Source organism: Larus michahellis, chromosome 12 (genome assembly GCF_964199755.1).
Source record: "Larus michahellis chromosome 12, bLarMic1.1, whole genome shotgun sequence".
In the NCBI taxonomy this organism is placed as follows: domain Eukaryota; kingdom Metazoa; phylum Chordata; class Aves; order Charadriiformes; family Laridae; genus Larus; species Larus michahellis.
Genome location: NC_133907.1, coordinates 4,017,925 through 4,035,086, shown reverse-complemented (window position 1 = coordinate 4,035,086; position 17,162 = coordinate 4,017,925). Strand labels below are relative to the sequence as shown.

The window sequence follows — 17,162 nt, the reverse complement described above, 5'->3', positions numbered from 1 at the left end:
ACTGGACTAGGTGAAACACCGCTCTAACAAAATACTGCATTTTTATATTTGAATTCTGAAAATTGACTGGTTTTGCAAAGGAAACCTTTCCGTTCACATAGTACTTCTTACGCTGGGTTGTATTTCCAGGTTTGGCCAGCAAACTGGAAAAATCGGTTATTCTCACACTCGTAGTAGGTAACTCCCACGGATGAGGAGCTTGATAACTGAATGAAAGAACGTCAGACCTCGCACTCCTAAAGCAAATTTAGTTCTCCAGGAACTTTGGTTTGTCCAATTCCCACATCAAAACTGATAAGAGCTGAAGAATCTGCTGATGTTTCTTAGATGATAAACTTTTGCCTGAGGATTCATATAGGTTTTCAAGCGATAAAGAGAATAAATCCTTTAAAATCCCAGAGAGACTTGCCGGGAAAGTTTGGCCAGCATATTTGAAGCAAGAGGTTTGGAGGACAGAATAGCTCAGGTTCCATATGCAGAGCTCTGAGCTTGCAGCTTTCTGCCATGGCACTTAAATTAATATTCCTTAAGCAAATAAACAGCCTTTTCCAACAGTGCTTTGGCCTGGCAGAGGAAGGGCAGCAGATTCTGGTGAAGCTTCTGTTCTGCACCTCCTTTAGGGGCAGGATGGCTGTAGTATGTCCAAGTTTGACAGTTTATAAACCACCCTGATAAGGAAACCTTTGTAGCCTGCGTGGGATGCGGGGAGGTGGACTGTCAGACTGACAGAATTGGAGCCTGCCGTGAACGTCCAGTGGGGCTTTTTTGACAGCTCAAACCATCCCCTGGCTCTCCTCTCTTCTCTCCCTGGTGTGGGAGATTTGATAAATTACAGAGCACTGCTTTAAAATTAAAAACAGGAGCCCTGTCTGTTTGTGGAAGAGATAGATACACTCATTTTATTTTTCTGGCTGGGGATTCCTGGTCCCACAGGTAATAAGCGATTGTCCTAAATGCCGCACCGCTGGGAGCTTGCTCGTTGGCTTTCTGCAATGTTGTGTGCATTGGAGAAGTCCTCTTGCCTAAAGGTCTTAGGGTTGAAGGTTTCCTCATCCCTTCCTATTTGCTCTTAGTTCCCATGCAGATGTTGGTGTCAGGATGTCCTTTGTGCATTTTTAAACCATTAATATGTCCCCTCGGTAAAAAAAAAAAAAAAAGGGTAGCAGAGAGAAGGAGGGGAAGACCCTCTTGTATGCCACGCACAAAATACCCGCAGCTCCTCAACAGATGTTTGGCTTGAGTTTGCCAGCGCCAGCCGTGCTTACCCCAACGTTAGCTCACAGCAGGTGGTGGACTGGGGAAGGCAGCAAACACATTGCGAGCCCATGGCAAGGCGTAGCGTCTCCTTGCTTTCCAGTTTTTGCTCCTTTAGGTCATCTTCGGGTGGGGATGGATGACGACACCCCTGCATGACTGTCCCCTTACGTGTTCCCGCAGGAGGTCAGCACCCAGCCATGTTGACCCAACTGGTCGATTGCTGTATTTTCAAACCAAGGCCATCGCGACCAGATGGTTGTTGCTACTTGAGTCTCTCCAGCATTGTCTGTAGAAATGTCCCGCCCTGGGACCAAAGCACTAATTCTTAACTTCCCCGGTATGTATTTTGTTCTGCCTGTGGCAAGGGCATCCTAGAGAGTAGGGACTCTGTGGAGACCACACCGTGATATGTGCTTCTGCTTGTTCCTTTGCCCTTTCAATGGCCTGCTCACGTCATATTTCTCTTTCTACTTAGTTGAGAGCAAAAGGCACTTCTGGTGAGCACTGCAGCTCTCCTTTAGATGCTGCTTGTAAAGGGTTTCAGGGTGAATGACAGGAGTAATGTGGAGGCTCTGTCTTGAACCCTCTAGTAGCTCTTGAGAGAACATGTTCCTGCCAGCAAGGAGGGGATGTCGGAGCCTGCTTGGATCTCAGAATAAAAGTTTCCCCTTCAAATATGGGAAATGGCTATTCCAGATCCTTCTGTCAACAAGGGAGAATGCATGGCTGAACATTAAACTCACTTTTTCTCCCCCTTTAAATACACTACGTGATGATTCCTATTAATGGTGGGAAGAAAAAAATAGCTGTTATGTCACAACGACTGTAGCATGTGGTTTGTCAAATGAAAAGAGGAAAGAGTACACATTTTGAGGCTGAATTCTGTACTGTCACATCATTTAATACATTCTTCAAAACAGAAAACGACTCATTTAATGCAACTTAAGCCTGTGCTTGGCAACCCGGGGAGAGGGTGGGGGAGGAGAAGGGAGGGGTGCTCAGGACATAAAACCTAAAGGAAACTGAATGTAAAATGTTAGTGAATCTTAGTGAATCTGGGCCAGATCTCATGGTGCTTTAGATCTCAGAAGAATTTTTCAGGAAGAAAACCTGTACGATTGAGTCCACCTCCTCATTTGGAGCCCAGTTCACCAGCTGGCACGAAGGGGAATGCCACACTATTCTGCCATCTTTTGATAAGCTCTGAGAAACGTACTTCTGATACTTTTAATTTAGCTTGTTTTGCTAAAGGGTAGAGTTAAGACACGCATCAATAATGATCTTTCCAGCTTCTGTCTGCCAGAGCATGCGTTCCCAGCAGATCTGGTTAGCAGTAGATCCTAGCATTCAGTCCTCTTTAACGTTAGCAGGAATTTGGGCGGTTTGCTATTGATTGCAGCTGGGATCAATATCCAGGTCATGCCAGGATTTCACATATTTCTCTGCCTGTGGGCGAATTGCACAGGAGTCGAGAGCAGACAGCTGTGCTCAAGCCATTTAAAGTCTTTCTAGGAGCCAGATGCGCTGTCTTGTCTATGGATTTCTCTGAAAGCAGCATTTTGGAATATGTGGGCTATGATGGACTTCATAAATTATCTCACTTTTGAGTTTTTTCCAGAACATATCCTCCTATTACAATGGGGAATCCTGAGACAGGAAACAGAGATGGCTTCTTCCATACGCTTTTTAACCTTTAATCGGGCAACGAACAAATTTTTAAGTGTCAGACGATGAGATAAGAGGCCTGTGTACTGCATGCCATCTGAACTTCCAGAATTTGTCTTCTTTGGCTTGGATCACTGATTACATCCCCTTGAACTGTCCTAAACAGCCAAGACAAAAAAACGGACTAGGTTAATGCTTTTAAATAGCACCAAAACGCAGTCAGGCAACATGTTGCAATTTGAAATCCCCCCTGGACTTCAGTCCTGGTCCGAACTCATTGCATTAAAGACAAAGGGTGAGTGAAGGAGTACAGGCCGTCGTGGTGCCGTTGGTGTGACCCTGCCTCCAGGACCTGGTCGTCGTCTCGTGCCCCCTGTGAAACAGGCGGCGGATGGCGGTTGCATGGCAGGGTGCTTGCGTCCGTGGGAAGGACATGGGAGCTGGCACCCGTCTGTCAGTGCATCTGGCATCCTCAGAAGTAGAGCCAAGGATCAGATAACAGAGAACAAGCTGCCTTCGTCCTCCCCTGGCTGCAGATGAAAGCGCGCTGGCAGAGGGCAGGGAAGGAAGCGCGCACGGTCGGTGCCTGTGTTGTCTTTGTCCTGTGGGTAAATAGACAAAAGCCCTCTCCCGCGCCGCTCTCAAGCAGTTATTTCCAGTCCTTGGGTGTTCAATCCTCAAATAAACCTTTGGGTTGGTGTTCGGGGGCTGTATTTCCACTCAGCATATCTGGCTGTCAAAGCAGGATCGTGTGTTCCAAGGACTTGACATCATTTTTGCATCCTTATGAGTGAAATCGGGCTGTTTAACCTCAGCCGTGTGTATTGAGCCATTGCTTCCAGCTGTGCAGAAACTTTCCAGCAACTTTCTGCCTTAACCTCTTCGGGCTGCTTGTCCGCATCCCTGGCAACGCGCAGATGTGGCACCACATCCGTGGTGGCAGGGTAGCTGGTCAACAGAGGACGGTCAAATCAAAGGTAGCGAGATTTTTAACAAACCCTTACTGTTCTGATTTCCAAAGGTTTCTTTGCACTCAAGTTTCTTATGTGCTTTTTGGACCCTTAATGTAATACTCTGCCTGAGAACAAGGTGGTGGAAAGGTGGTGTGACTCAGTTGCCTGGTGGTAATGTGTGAAGCTGCCATAATATATTTCCGGCACCTTTATCTTTGCATCCCTGAGGCATTTGATTTTATTTTCATCTTCTTTTCCCACACATTTTCTTCCATTTTTCCCCATCTCTTTGTGTTTTATCTCCGTCCTTTACCTCCACGAAGTGTTCTTGCCAGGAAGGGACCTTTTCTTGCAGTGCCAGAGGCTGGCTGATGCCCTGCCCACCCTAGTTTCTCCAGCAAAATGGGACAGAAGATTGGGCTTTACTGCTGGGAAAGTGCGGAACTGTCTCCTCACCTGCTGTCTGCTGGCAGATCGTTTCTGAGGAGCATGGATATCACAAAAAGGAGCTTGTAAAATAGAAAATGCAGGTGCAACGCAGGTGTTGAATTTGACCCACCATTGTAAGGTCTGGCTGCTTGCAGAGGGAAGAGCAGTTTTTCCTACAACCCTAGAAAAAGAAATCTTTGCAGTACACGGTCGCAGCTCTCCTCTCCATCCATATCTCCATGTAGGAATTTTAAAACTAAGTGTCGACAGTGAAATCCCTGCTCTGAGCTATTGGGCTGTAAGCTCCACCAGCTCCGCGGCCGCAGTGAGGTTTGCCAGGTACGACCATCAGTGGGGTACCACGGTGAAAGACCCACAGGAGTGTGGTCAGGCAGCCACGATGAACAGTTAAACGTCGTCTATTATGAAGAGCTATTTGTAAGTGATTTATTTAGTTTTCTCAGTGTTGGGCTTGGCAGCGGTTGCAGAGGAGGTTTTTGTAGCCATTCAGCTGCGTGGTGGCCGCTGTTGCACGCAGCGTGGTTATGAGAAGGTTGAGCTGTGTTTCTGGTCGTTGGCACCGGCCAGCGTTTGCATGCCCAGTCATGGCAACTGCACATACAAGTCGGAGATTGCTTGCCAGTGTGATGTTGTCCATAGGTTTTGTACTAAAATCTGGCCCAAGGCTCTCTCTAGATCGAAAGAGGCTGTCTCTGAATACCCTCACGAGTCAGATCTGTATTTATTTCTTTTTAATTTGTACGTATTTGTATACAAACTGATCAGAACATTTTATAACTCCTGTAACTCCACTGTGAACTGGTATTTTAAACTGCATTTGTGCTCTTAAAAACTGTCTCTGCGTGTTCCTGCTCACACGTTGTTGAACACAACCCTGCACCTTCAAAACCTGTTGCGCTTGTACAAGAGCAGTGATTTAATTTCTCCGTCCCATCCACTTCCTTCTGCCTGTCTCCCTTCCCCTCATCTTTCCTGGCCAAAGTTATAACTTTTCTCACTTCCCTTCACCCTTTCCCGGCCGAAGTTATAACTTTGGCTGAAAACTACTGTGGCAAAAGGTAAAGAAAAGTCTTTGAACATTGTACGCATTGGAAGCACTTGGCACCTCTGGGCAAGAAACCTTCTCGTTGACTTAGCTGGTGCGAGTACCTAAGCTTTGATCTGCTAACCCATTCCAGTCTTAAACTGTGTGAGACGCGGGCTCAGGATTTTTCAATGGGCCTCCAGGAACAGAAATGCCACAAGTCTCACGTGCGCTGAATTCACTGGTTGTGTTTTTCTTTCTTGATTTGAACAGGCTGCTGAACAATAATCAAATAAAACAAATTGTGAGAAGATCCTTTGAAGATCTGGAGAACCTGAAATACCTGTGAGTTGATAGCTCAGTAATTTCTTAACCTCTTTGAAATTTAACAAGCCACTTTTAACGTTTGCTGGTCAAGGATGTATTTTTGGTGCTCAGAATTCCTGGATGTTCATGTCACAGCTATAAAACGTTGCCCTTGAATCCAGTCAGCAAGCTCTGCTCTGGGTTGAGGTTCACAGCTGTTTTCCTGTGTCTCTTTAAAACACAACTGCTGATCAGTTAGCCTAATGTTGGGGTTTTTTTCTCTCCTTTTGAAAGCTACCTTTATAAAAATGAAATTCAGAGCATCCAGCAACATGCCTTCAACGGGCTCCGTTCTCTGGAACAGCTGTAAGTACAAACAAGCCTTGTTTGTCACTGAGTGTGGTGTGCATGAGAGCTGATTATTGGCTCCTCTAACCCAAGCGCTGCGGTTCCAGTAGTGGAGAGTACCAGACACTTAGCAAGGAGTAGGATGAGGCTTCTTCTCTTTCATCATCCGGCTTTGCAAGACTACACTGGCTTCATTTGAAAACAGCTGGTCCCAGTACTGATCTTGGTTAGTTAATGCTGGGGTCTCTTCCTACTGACGTCCCATAATTTTGCTCCTGACTCTAAACCTCTGGAGCATAGGAAGAGCCCAGCTGTGCTTCTGATTCCCTTCACATCCAAGGACCTTACGATGGGAGGAGATAGGGGTCTGTAGGATGGCTTGAAGCAGAAGGCAGCTGGCCTGCTGTGTTTGTGTCTGCTGGGACTCCTGGAGCAGCCAGTAGGATCTGGCCCTTTGCTTGAACAGAGGGAGCTGGTCGAGTTTCTCTGTTACCCAAACCCTTGCCGAAAACAAATGGATGAAGTGCGAGCTGAGAGCTGGGGCTGCGGGGTATTTGTGGGGGAGTGATGGTGGTGCTCGCGTGCTGTAAAGCATCTGGAAACTGCAATGGAGGGAAGATGATGGACCCAAAAAACCAAAGTAATGACCTTCCCTCCAAGCTGCCTGGCACTCTGGGATGAAAGGAGCCTCCCATGTTTTCCCGGCAGCTGGAGCCCATCACGGTGACACTCTGGCAGTCCTTATTTGCTCCCCTTCTGTGTATGGTAAATCTGTGCTGTTTATTCAAAGACGTTTTGGGGTTTGACTCTGTGCTCCGTGCTCAAGGCGAGATGGGAAGACTGAGGTCTGACTCTTCTAAAGCGTCTTGATAAACTGGGATTGGATTTTTCATGCCGGGCTCATGATATATTATGTGCATGTGTGTAAATACGTGTGTACATATGGCGAGAGTGTGAGCATGGATGTTTGAAGTATAGGAATTATTTGCATCACTGGAGAACTGGGACCAAAGGTGAAACCGTTCTAATTCATGGATTGTGCCAAATGACAGTGTTTATAGGGCTGGAACGTAACTGAGGATTTTGCTGTAAAAGGGACAGGCTTCAGCTTGTTCTCTAGGCTGCAGCACAAGCGGACAGAGTCTAACGGGAAGTTTTAGGCAAGCTCAATAATAGGTGTGCTACCAGCCGTGGATACAAGATGGTTTTTCATCAGCCGGCTCAGCAAGGATGCCTGGGAGAGAAATAGGAAGGAGATACCGGCTCAGCTATGCTTAGAGAGGAGATGATGCTGGCCAGAGTGATACTTTAACAATAAGCGTTCCAGACTTGATGTCACGAATAAAAGGAAAAAAAAAAACAACAAACCCACAAAACCAACAAACAACCCGCTGAAAGTCCCATCTGTTTTCAATCCCGGGCAGGCATGGTTCCAAAAGAATTAGCTTTGCTCAAATCCTACCCCGTTTTCTGTACCCCACAAGCCAGCTTTTCAAGAAAAAGTAGAACCCGATTGATGGACGGTATCAGATGCTTTCCTCCAGGTCCAAAGCAATGACAGGAGACATCTGAGACTTATTAAAGCGCGTACATCTCTCCCCGCTGTTGCCCTCCGCTGCAGAATCTGAGTCACCATCTCTCGGTTTGCGCTCTTGATAGCGGACCATTTATCATGAATCCTTCCATTACAAATCAAACAGCCATGTGGCGGCTTAGGCAATTATTTCTCAATGCACTCAGCTACAATAGCAGAATGAGTATTTGTAGATCCGTGATTAATCAGCGTCTGCTGTGAAATTTATGCCTGTGTGAAATAAGGGAGAAGAGTTTAGGCAACTTTGAAACCGTGCTGAAGTGCACGTAAAGGTCAGGAATGTGTCGGTTGTGCCAGTGAATGGGAACAGGGAGTCTCAGGTGTCGCGGTGTGTCGCTCTGCAGACCCCAGGTCTCCGTTGCTGAAGGCAAGGGGTGACCCGGGGCAGTGCAGAAGGTCTCCCAGGCCTCTGGAATAGCAGGTCACGCTTGAGATTTCAATGGAACTAAAAATATTAACCTGTATTAGCAAGAAGTGGGCTGTTCGCATTAATGTGCCATTTGGATCCAAGTGTTCCAGCTGACTGCACCAGGGACTGCACCGTCTCTGTCTTTGGAGATTCCGCCTTCCCTCCGCAGAAAGAGAATAGCCCAGTGGCAGCCGTTTCTGCCCGTGCTGGGGGGATGCACGTGCTGGGAGCCCCTGCTACAATCCCAGACAAACGCAGGCTGGAAGAGACCTTTGGGTGTCTCCAGTCCAACCTCCAGCAACAAACAGGAACAGGTTATTCAGGGCCTTTTTCTACAAATGAACTCTCAGGAAACTCATGATCCCACTCAGAAAATTGCAATTCCAAGGCTGGGAACAAGTGCCTTGTAGTAAGGCTGTTCCTTCCTTTCTTCCTCCCTGATGATCCAGGGATGTGTTGGGGAATGCCAAGGCACTAGAGGATCCCGTACGGTACTCAGATGGGAGCAGCTGCTACTGCATCTCCATGGGCATCCCTTAACAGTGCAACAGGCAATTCACAGCGATGGTGGTGGTCTTGGGCTTCAGGGAAGATCAAATCTGTCCTTCTTTCTTTGTGTGTTTTAATTTATTAATAGAAAGAGCAAATAATTGGCAGAATAGGGAAAAAACAGCATTGGCTACTGCGTTTGCACGTGGAAAGTGGAGATGCTAAAGTGAACGCTGGCTTCTCCCCATCTGCCCTGAGAAGTGTGGTGACCAGTGGGTGGGTGTTGGGGGGATTGGTCCAAAACGATCTTCTAGCTTTTAAATTGCAATCTGTAACCCTGCCCTCTGTGATTTTCTGTGCGGCAGCTACCTGCATTTCAACAACCTGGAAAGTCTGGAGCTGGAGACTTTTAGTGACCTGCCGAAACTTGAAAGGCTGTAAGTAAAGATGGGACCTTTCTTGGGAGTAAGGGGGTGAGGAGAAGGGGAAAAATCCCTTTGTTTTTATCTAACCGTTTTGGTAGCATGAAGTGTGATCTTCAAAATGGAGGGAAATGCAAAAAGAAGCTTCCTTGAAGAAGGAGATTTTATGTACTTGCCAAGTAGAAGGGTTACTGAGAGTATGAAGGGAATTTCCCGTCTTGTGCTATATTCATGTTTCCACCTAAGTAGGGGTAAATCTGCAGAAAGCCCTACAGTTGGCCAAGCCAATTGAAATTTTACTCTGACCATAAGGTCAACATTAGTCAGTGTTGGGCAGGGCGTACGAAAAAAAGGGGGTGGAAAAGGAATAAAGTCAGAAGAAAATCTAACACGAAAAACACGCGTTCTTCTTGAAAGCAGTTAGGAAACAAAGTCCTGCGGCGCATGCTCCCCAGAATTGCTTCTAATAGTAATGTAGCCACTAGGACGAAAGTTCTCGTGATGTTTCCCACTCCATGGTGAAACCAACAGACCCTTTGGTGCTGCATGGGAATGTGCCTTACGTCCATACATGACGGGAAAAGAAAATCATGGGATCCAAACACCATTAGGAAAATTCAGCCCTGGATCTGCACGCCGTGGCTGATCTCAGTCTCTGTATTTGATCCAACAAAAATTCTGGATTTAAATTTTAGGGGAAGGTTTGTCAGCATCCAGCTAGGCGGAACTCACGCGTACACGTGTGTGTGCAGACATTTGCACGCAAGCTGTGCTGCTTCTGCGTTTCTCTCCTGTTCCACCATCTACTAAAATTGCTTCCTATCTTTTGTCAATGGTCTCTTACGAGTTTTAGATGTAACTGATGTGACAAAATTTCCCCCTCTGTTATGGGAATGGAGAGTTAATTATCCCATCTTCGTCCCCATTGATGCATTTTAGGGCAATCAGCGGTTTTTTTTTTCTAAGAACTGGGGAGTCTCACCTGTGCGCTGAGACTCTGGAAGTGAGAATTTGCTTCACCTTTTTCGGAGATAAGCCCAGCTTAGGCTGTTGTTGTCTGAATTAGATCTACTCATGGATTTGGGTTAATGACTACGTTTAGTCTAGTGTCTTCTGCTGGAGCCTTACTTCAGTGCCTGCCCTTGTAAAACTGCCGTCTCTTCTGCAGGGGTGAAAAGAAAAGGTCCCCTCTAAACTGGAGCTGACCCAGGCGCAGAAAACACAGGGTGGGTCCAGTCTGGGGGGATTTCGTGCCCTTTCTCCTCCCTTTGCAGAGCATGAAGCAGATTAATTTTAAGGTTCCAGTTTAAACCTGTTACATCACGTTTCTGAGTCACTGTTTCCAGTCCACACCCGCTCTCCGCTTTGGTGTATTGCATTGCAGTTGCAAATGGATGAAATCCCTATAGCTCGTGGAAACAACCACAGTAAATTTAAAAAGCAAGCTCCGTTTTGATGAGCAGACTTTGTATTTAAACTGAGTTTTGACCCGGGATGTTACCATCCGCGTAGTGCAAATACTGAATAATGTTTTGGCATGGGTTCTCCCGCTGCAGATTCTTGCACAACAACAAGATTTCCAGGATTCATCCAGGGACATTCTCTCAACTGGAATCCCTCAAACGGCTGTAAGTAAAAAACATTGCCTGCAAAGAGCAGTTGTTTATCTTTGATCAGATGGCCTGGACCTGAGCAAAAATGCGCCTGGTTGGCAAAGCTTTCGGTTGTTGCACTTCTAAGGCCGCTGCGAAGTTTATAAAACAGTTTTGATTGGACGTGAGAGCTCATTTAACCAGTTAGTGGTTTCTTCATGGTAGCGTCTAATTATAATCTAACTATAATCTTCTTACAGCCCAAAAATACCACAGGAATGAACGTTCCTGGAAAGTCCTCACAACCCTCTGCTGTCCTACACAGCTTGAACCCATAAAACATCCTTCAAAAGTGTAGGAAGTCCAAGTCACAGATGTGACCTCGGTCGTGTCTTCAGATCAGTATCTAACAGGGAAGGAAAAGTCATAGTCGTAAAAGAAAAGGCTTTTTTTTCTAGAGATTGAAAATACTCAGAGGGGTGCCGAGGTGCATGATTCTTATCCCATGAAGAAATGCCTCGGTGTATTATTCCCACATAACCTGGCTGTCTTTTCAGCTTACTTTTTGCTTGCTTAAACCCCCCCGAACTTTGCTTTGTTTGTCTTTTATGATCCCTGGAAGTAAGTTCTATGACGTGTGTTGGGGAAAAAAGCAAAAATTACAGAATTTTGGTGTTCTGCCATGATTTTGAACTACGAGAAAATAATGCGTTTCTCACTGCAGCCCTCCGTGATTTCTGCAAGCAGGTAAAATTCCTCACTTCTCTTTAAGAGGGAATAACTTGTGAAATGTTGCCTGTACATGTCAGAGAAAAAGGTGGGGTGTCTATGAAATGCTCCGTCGGGGCTTTGTGTGAAATCTCACATTCTCAAATGTTTGTCCCTGGAAACGTTAGACCTTTCTTCCATGTTTTTTATTCCAATGGCCCTGACCCATCTCCTGTAAAACTGCCAGTGGGGAAGGGGGCATCGACTAATCCCCCTGTAATCTTTATTTGTCCTTGTGCATAGCACTGTGCAGGGGGATGAGGTCAGGGGAGGGAAGAGCACGGGCGCGCAGGGAGGTCACCAGTGCGCCATTCGGCATGGCTCAGGGCGACGTTGCAGTAATAAAAGTTCTTATAGTTGTGCAGGAATGCTCCAGCCTCTGGCAGCTGGGCACAGGCAGAGGGTGATCCGATGCACGCTAAAATCAAGGGGGAATTTTTTTGAGCTGAGAGTAAAAGAGCATAGAAAGCTCTGACAGAGGTGGTGTTGTCTGCTGCTCTTACAGAATTCAGTAGAGGCTGAAATCTCCATCCTGGGGGAAATACCAATATTTCAGTGTGTCTCTGTGCCTCAAATTAAGCCCAAATTGCATAATAGAGTTTGAAAGAATAATTTTCGTTTGAAACTGGAACGGCTGATGGGAGATGATAGTTTTTCAACAAAATCCTTCTGACTCGGTTAAGCATCCTATTTAAACATTGTGGGAATGAAATATCTCAAATTTTCACTTGGGATATAACGCAACGCGGGGAGGCACAGCCAGGTGATCCTTCGCTCTGGAGGACTGTTCCCCCGCCGTGTCCCGGAGAAGGAGGCAGCTGCCAGAGGCTGGGAAATGACCTGCCTTTTCCTCGGTCTTGCAGGCGGCTGGACTCCAACGCCTTGCTTTGCGACTGCGACTTGATGTGGCTGGCTGAGCTGCTGAGGAAATACGCCGAGCAGGGCAGCATCCAGACGGCCGCCACCTGCGAGGCGCCGCGGGAGCTGCACGGGCGCTCCATCGTCACCTTGACGGCCCAGGAATTTAACTGCGGTGAGCGAGGTCAAAGCCCTCCACCGGCCACCCTCAGCCCGTGGAGCTGGGCTCTGGTCTGGGAATCGCTTCCTCCACCCCTTTCCCTCCCTCTTCCCTGCCCTGGCATCCTGCTTTCTCCATCCTTTTACTGCTGAAATGGGAAAGTCCCAGCGGGGTCATGCGAGTTATCAGGATAACGCGGAGAAAGTCGCGTGGGGGTTGGCAGCAGCTCTGTTTCGGCTGGCAGGTGTTGTCTTGGTTTTTAGGTAGAGTAGGACCAGTAAAGGACCTACTGGGGCCAGTGGTTAAACCAGCAACTAGAAGAAATGTCCCATATTGGGCTGAACAGAAGGGGAGGCTGGAAACACAACTGAAAGCCTAAGCAAACTCTTAGTAGATCCGTAGCCGAATGCTTTGTTTGGCTGTGGCAATGTATTGCCTTTGTTAAGCAGTTAGTCTTTCCATTTAGATAATTTCTCACTGAAAAACGCCATTTTGAAATGAAAGGTTTTGTTCTGAAAAATCCCAAAGTTAAATATTTCATGTAGAAGAAGATAAAACTTCGACTTCTAAGCGCGGGCATCAGCAGGCTGCGGTTCCCTGATGCTTCACTGCTGGTAGAGTCAGTGTGAGATGTTCCCAGTCCCCCGGGCCAGCTCCCAGCATCCCTCCTGGATATGCCCGTCATGGCTGTGCTGTGAGCCAGATGTGTGAGATCAGTTGGATTTTGAAGAACCCTCCCTTGAATTCTACTTTTCCCCTATGATCTTATTTTTTAAAAAAATTTTGACCATTTCATAGCTTAATTTAGGGCACAGCCATGCAAAGAGTTGAATTGGCACAAATGGGTCCATAACCTCAGGGCTGGGGGGGGTGGGAATAGGAAGGGTCTAGAGAAAGCAGCTGGGGACACATGGAGTGGGATCCGCTGCAAGTGGATGTGCCACACGACGAGGTGTCCCCAGCACATACCCGCTGCCACGGTACAGCCGTTAATGTAAATTTGTTCTGGTTGAGGCACGGGCGCACAGTGGGATGTCAGTCAAATTAGCCAGAGCACCTGGTGGGAAGATTTTGCTGGCATTAGGCTTTTACGCTGGTATTGTGCCAGCTGGAGAAGACAAACGATGCATAATTCAGCGTAAAGCTCTAACGATGCAGGCAGCTGATATCTGAGTCGGTACGAGGCCTGCTGGCATCGAGTTAACCCACCGCATTTTAGCAGATGTGGGACAGCGGAGCAAATCTGCGCTGGATCAGCGTTTTGTACCACGGGGCTGTGGTGGGTTTGGTCCCGCACTGGCGTTGCCACTGGGGACAAGTTGCCAAGCCATTAACTTGAGATCTAAGGAGTAAGGGCACAGACCCTCCACTGGAGAAAGTGGCAGGTCCTCATTTAGTCTTATGAATAATCCAGCTGGTTTTACTGGATTACTGGTGAGCGTACAGATTGTTAGACGGGTAAGTATTCTGCAGAACCAAGATCAAGCGCTCCAGATCACGTACATAAATTCCTTCCCATTTTCACACATCCTTTAAATGTTTAACTTGTTTAGTGCTTGAGTACATCTTAAAAGTGAAGCACGTAGTGAAAGGCTTGGCTGAATAGGGATCGGCTGATGAATTAGGGACGTAATGAATGAAATCCTGCCGAAAGAGAAATGGTGTGATTTGCAGAGAGCTGGCGCTGTTTTCAGATGGAGAAGGCAGTTGCTGAGAGCCGCAGGCTGCCAGGGGCAGAAAAACAACCCAAGTGAGGATGCCACTGACTTCTTCGTTTGTTTTGGGGGAGCCAGGGATCAAGTCTTGGGGCAGCTCTAGTGAGCCAGCGCACAGCCAGGTCTGTTTTGTCCCAGTGCTGCCTGGGGCTGAGCGGGGAGCTGATCCACTGCCCGACACAGAATCACAGAATGGTTTGGGTTGAAGGGAGCTTAAAGATCATCCAGTGCCACCCCCTGCCCTGGGCAGGGACACCTCCCACCAGACCAGGTTGCTCCAAGCCCCGTCCAACCTGGCCTTGAACCCCTCCAGGGATGGGGCAGCCACAGCTTCTCTGGGCAACCTGGGCCAGGGGCTCACCACCCTCACAGCAAAGAATTTCTTCCTGATATCTAATCTGAATTTCTGCTCTTTCAGTTTAAAGCCATCCCCCCTCATCCTATGGCTCCCCTCCCTGATCCAGAGTCCCTCCCCAGCTTTCCTGGAGCCCCTTTAGGGACTGGAAGGGGCTCTGAGGTCTCCCCGGAGCCTTCTCTTCTCCAGGCTGAACCCCCCAACTGTCTCATCCTGTCTTCGTAGCACAGGGGCTCCAGCCCCGTGATCATCTTCATGTCCCTCCTCTGGACCCGTTCCAACAGGTCCATGTCCTTGTGCTGGGGACTCCAGAGCTGGACACGGCACTCCAGGTGGGGTCTCACCAGGGTGGAGCAGAGGGGCAGCACTGGCAGTAGGAACAGCCTCTTCAATTCTCCAGGGCTTTTAGCGGGCTCAGATGAATGATGCTCTTCCCTCCCTGATGTCATTTTTGCTGATGTTGGTGAGAAATCTTGTGTGGCTCCGAGTGGGTGCCATTGTGCTGAGGGCTCCGTTGGTGCCTGCTTGCGCGGGGGCTGCAGGACGGGGGTTGCGTTGCCCACGAAGCTCCGGTTGGGCTGGAAGTGGTTTTGTGCCGCTCTAGACTGGGTTGTGTTAAAACGGTCTTTTGCAGAGAGACCTCGCATAACCTCCGAACCCCACGACGTCGACGTCCTCTTGGGAAACACAGTTTATTTCACCTGCAGGGCAGAAGGCAACCCAAAGCCTGCAATTATTTGGCTGCACAACAAGTAAGTCGCGCACAATGAGCCCTGGGGTGGCAAAGGTTTTCAAGCACCGAGCTCCTCAGTGACTGCCTGTAATTACAAAAGCTGTTTCACGCAACGTAAAAAAAAAAAAAAAAAAAGAAATGGATATTCCATGGATTGTATTTACCTTCCTTTTAATACCATTCTCTGGTGACCACATAATCCAAGTGGCATTTTCATCTGCATTCGAAATGTTTCGTCTGCATTTGTAATGGATTCCAAGAGCTTATAACTTTCCCAGAAACATGCTCTGCAGGCTGAAAGCAATTGTCTTTTGATCAGAAAAAAAATAATAATAATAAAATTAGTATTTCATGTTGCTCTAAGCCACCGCGCTTGCCATTTATTAACTGCTGAAATGCTGCTAGTCTCTAGGTTTTTCTCACTGAAGGCCTAGCAGGCCGGGAGAATGGCTTTTTTTCAAAGGGAAAAATCACTGTGCTCCGCTGAAAGACAGACCTTGCAAAGCAGCGTATGGATTATCATTCTATACAGCAACGCTGACAAAATACATGGCTACGCTAGATGCTAAATTGTTTCTGGGAAATGCTGCACAATAAAATATTCTGTGCTCAAGCAGTTGCCCACTGTGGAAGTGAAGTAACTTTGCTGCTTTACGAGCTTCTTGTCTGTGGGAGCCTGAATAGGGCTCGGTTATTAATAAAAATGATCGATGTATGCTTCTTCAGCTAACTCCCCACCAGGCAGAGTTTCAGCACAGAGCAAAAGTTTATGGCTGAGTTAAGTCCCCTGGAAGGAAGGTTTTGTTAGGGAAATGCTGGCAGGCTCCCAAAAATAGCATTGTAAGAGGGGTAATGATAATAAATGTTCCACAAACGAGATATGACTAGAGTGAGGAGACATCAGGGGAATTAAATAAATGCCCAGCAAGCATATTAGTTTGCATAGTGGATTCAGCCTTTGTCCTAGGGGGAGAGAGGTCCCTTCTCCCTCTTCAATCATCTGCAGCCATCCAAGATTCCTTCGTGCTGGGACAAATGGGATGCAGCAGTGGGACCTTCTGCCGCGGGCTGGGATCCAGGAGTCGCAGGTCATTGTAGAAAGAAAGAAGATATTTCACAGCTCTCGGGTTGGGTTGGAGTCCAAGCTGTGTTGGGGTCCCACAGTGACTTACTCAGAGCTTTTTGCCCCCCTGAGGCCTTTGAGCCCTTTCGAATAGAAACGTCTGCACACAATAACAGTATTAATTCATTATTATATTTGCACTTAGTAAATAATGAGAACAAGCTTTCTGGGCCTAGATGCCCTGACAATGGCAATGATGCTGTTGCATGGGAACAGTATGCTCTCCCGATGGGCTGTAAATGTTTTATGTCATTAGTGGTGAGAGGAAAAGTAGCTCACCCAGGGAGTAAACCGGAGCTGGAGCCGGAGCTCAGTGCTGTAAATCATAACTCTTGCTATAAATTTCATGAAGTCTCAGAATAGCTCCAAGGAACACCAACCTACTGCAATGCACGCAAAGCCCCACCGCTCCCCCAGCAGCGCGGGGGAAGACCACCACCAGTCTTTACTCCTTTTGTATTTTGCTTGTTTGTGGTTGTTTTTCAGTAACGAGATTGACATGAAAGATGACAGTCGCCTGAACCTGTTGCAAGACGGTACCTTGATGATCCAGAATACCAAGGAGTCGGACAAAGGCGTCTACCAGTGCATGGCCAAGAACATAGCTGGGGAGGTCAAGACACAAGAAGTCGTTCTGCGCTATTTTGGCACCCCATGTAATTGAGTCTTGTGCACCTCTTGTAGGCGCATCTCGGGTTGGGAAGAGAGTGGGTAACGGTGTAGTGTGGTCTGAGCTTTAGGGGGTTCCTTCATGGGAGTGGGAAACTGGGGGTTTAGAGATTGAAGGTAATTTGGGGCTGGGGAGAGAGTTTGGAGGCTGGGATGAATTCTGCGTGACAGAGGTATCAAGGGTGAAGGGGACACAGGTACTGGGGGTGCTCCAGCACTAAGTGACCAGCTTGGGGACGTGGTAGGAAGTAGCAGCACTGGGGGAGTTCTCA

General features: G+C 47.5%; 1 protein-coding gene across 8 annotated transcripts in view; it reads left to right on the top strand.

Moving 5' to 3' along the window:
- Nucleotides 1-17,162, top strand: part of PCMTD2 (protein-L-isoaspartate (D-aspartate) O-methyltransferase domain containing 2) — a 63,187-nt gene that overhangs the window by 28,900 nt on the left and 17,125 nt on the right. For 6 of the 8 annotated variants that reach the window (XR_012589674.1, XR_012589673.1, XM_074605535.1 and 3 more), the window contains 7 exons: nt 5,623-5,694; nt 5,950-6,021; nt 8,861-8,932; nt 10,474-10,545; nt 12,141-12,310; nt 15,000-15,117; nt 16,708-16,877. Coding sequence is in view for 6 of the 8 variants with exons in the window: in XM_074605535.1 (XP_074461636.1) it covers nt 5,623-5,694; nt 5,950-6,021; nt 8,861-8,932; nt 10,474-10,545; nt 12,141-12,310; nt 15,000-15,117; nt 16,708-16,877 (746 nt within the window). In the remaining 2 variants the exon portion in view is untranslated. The remainder of the gene's footprint in view (nt 1-5,622; nt 5,695-5,949; nt 6,022-8,860; nt 8,933-10,473; nt 10,546-12,140; nt 12,311-14,999; nt 15,118-16,707; nt 16,878-17,162) is intronic. The other 2 variants (XM_074605532.1, XM_074605533.1) reach the window with 2 other exon arrangements.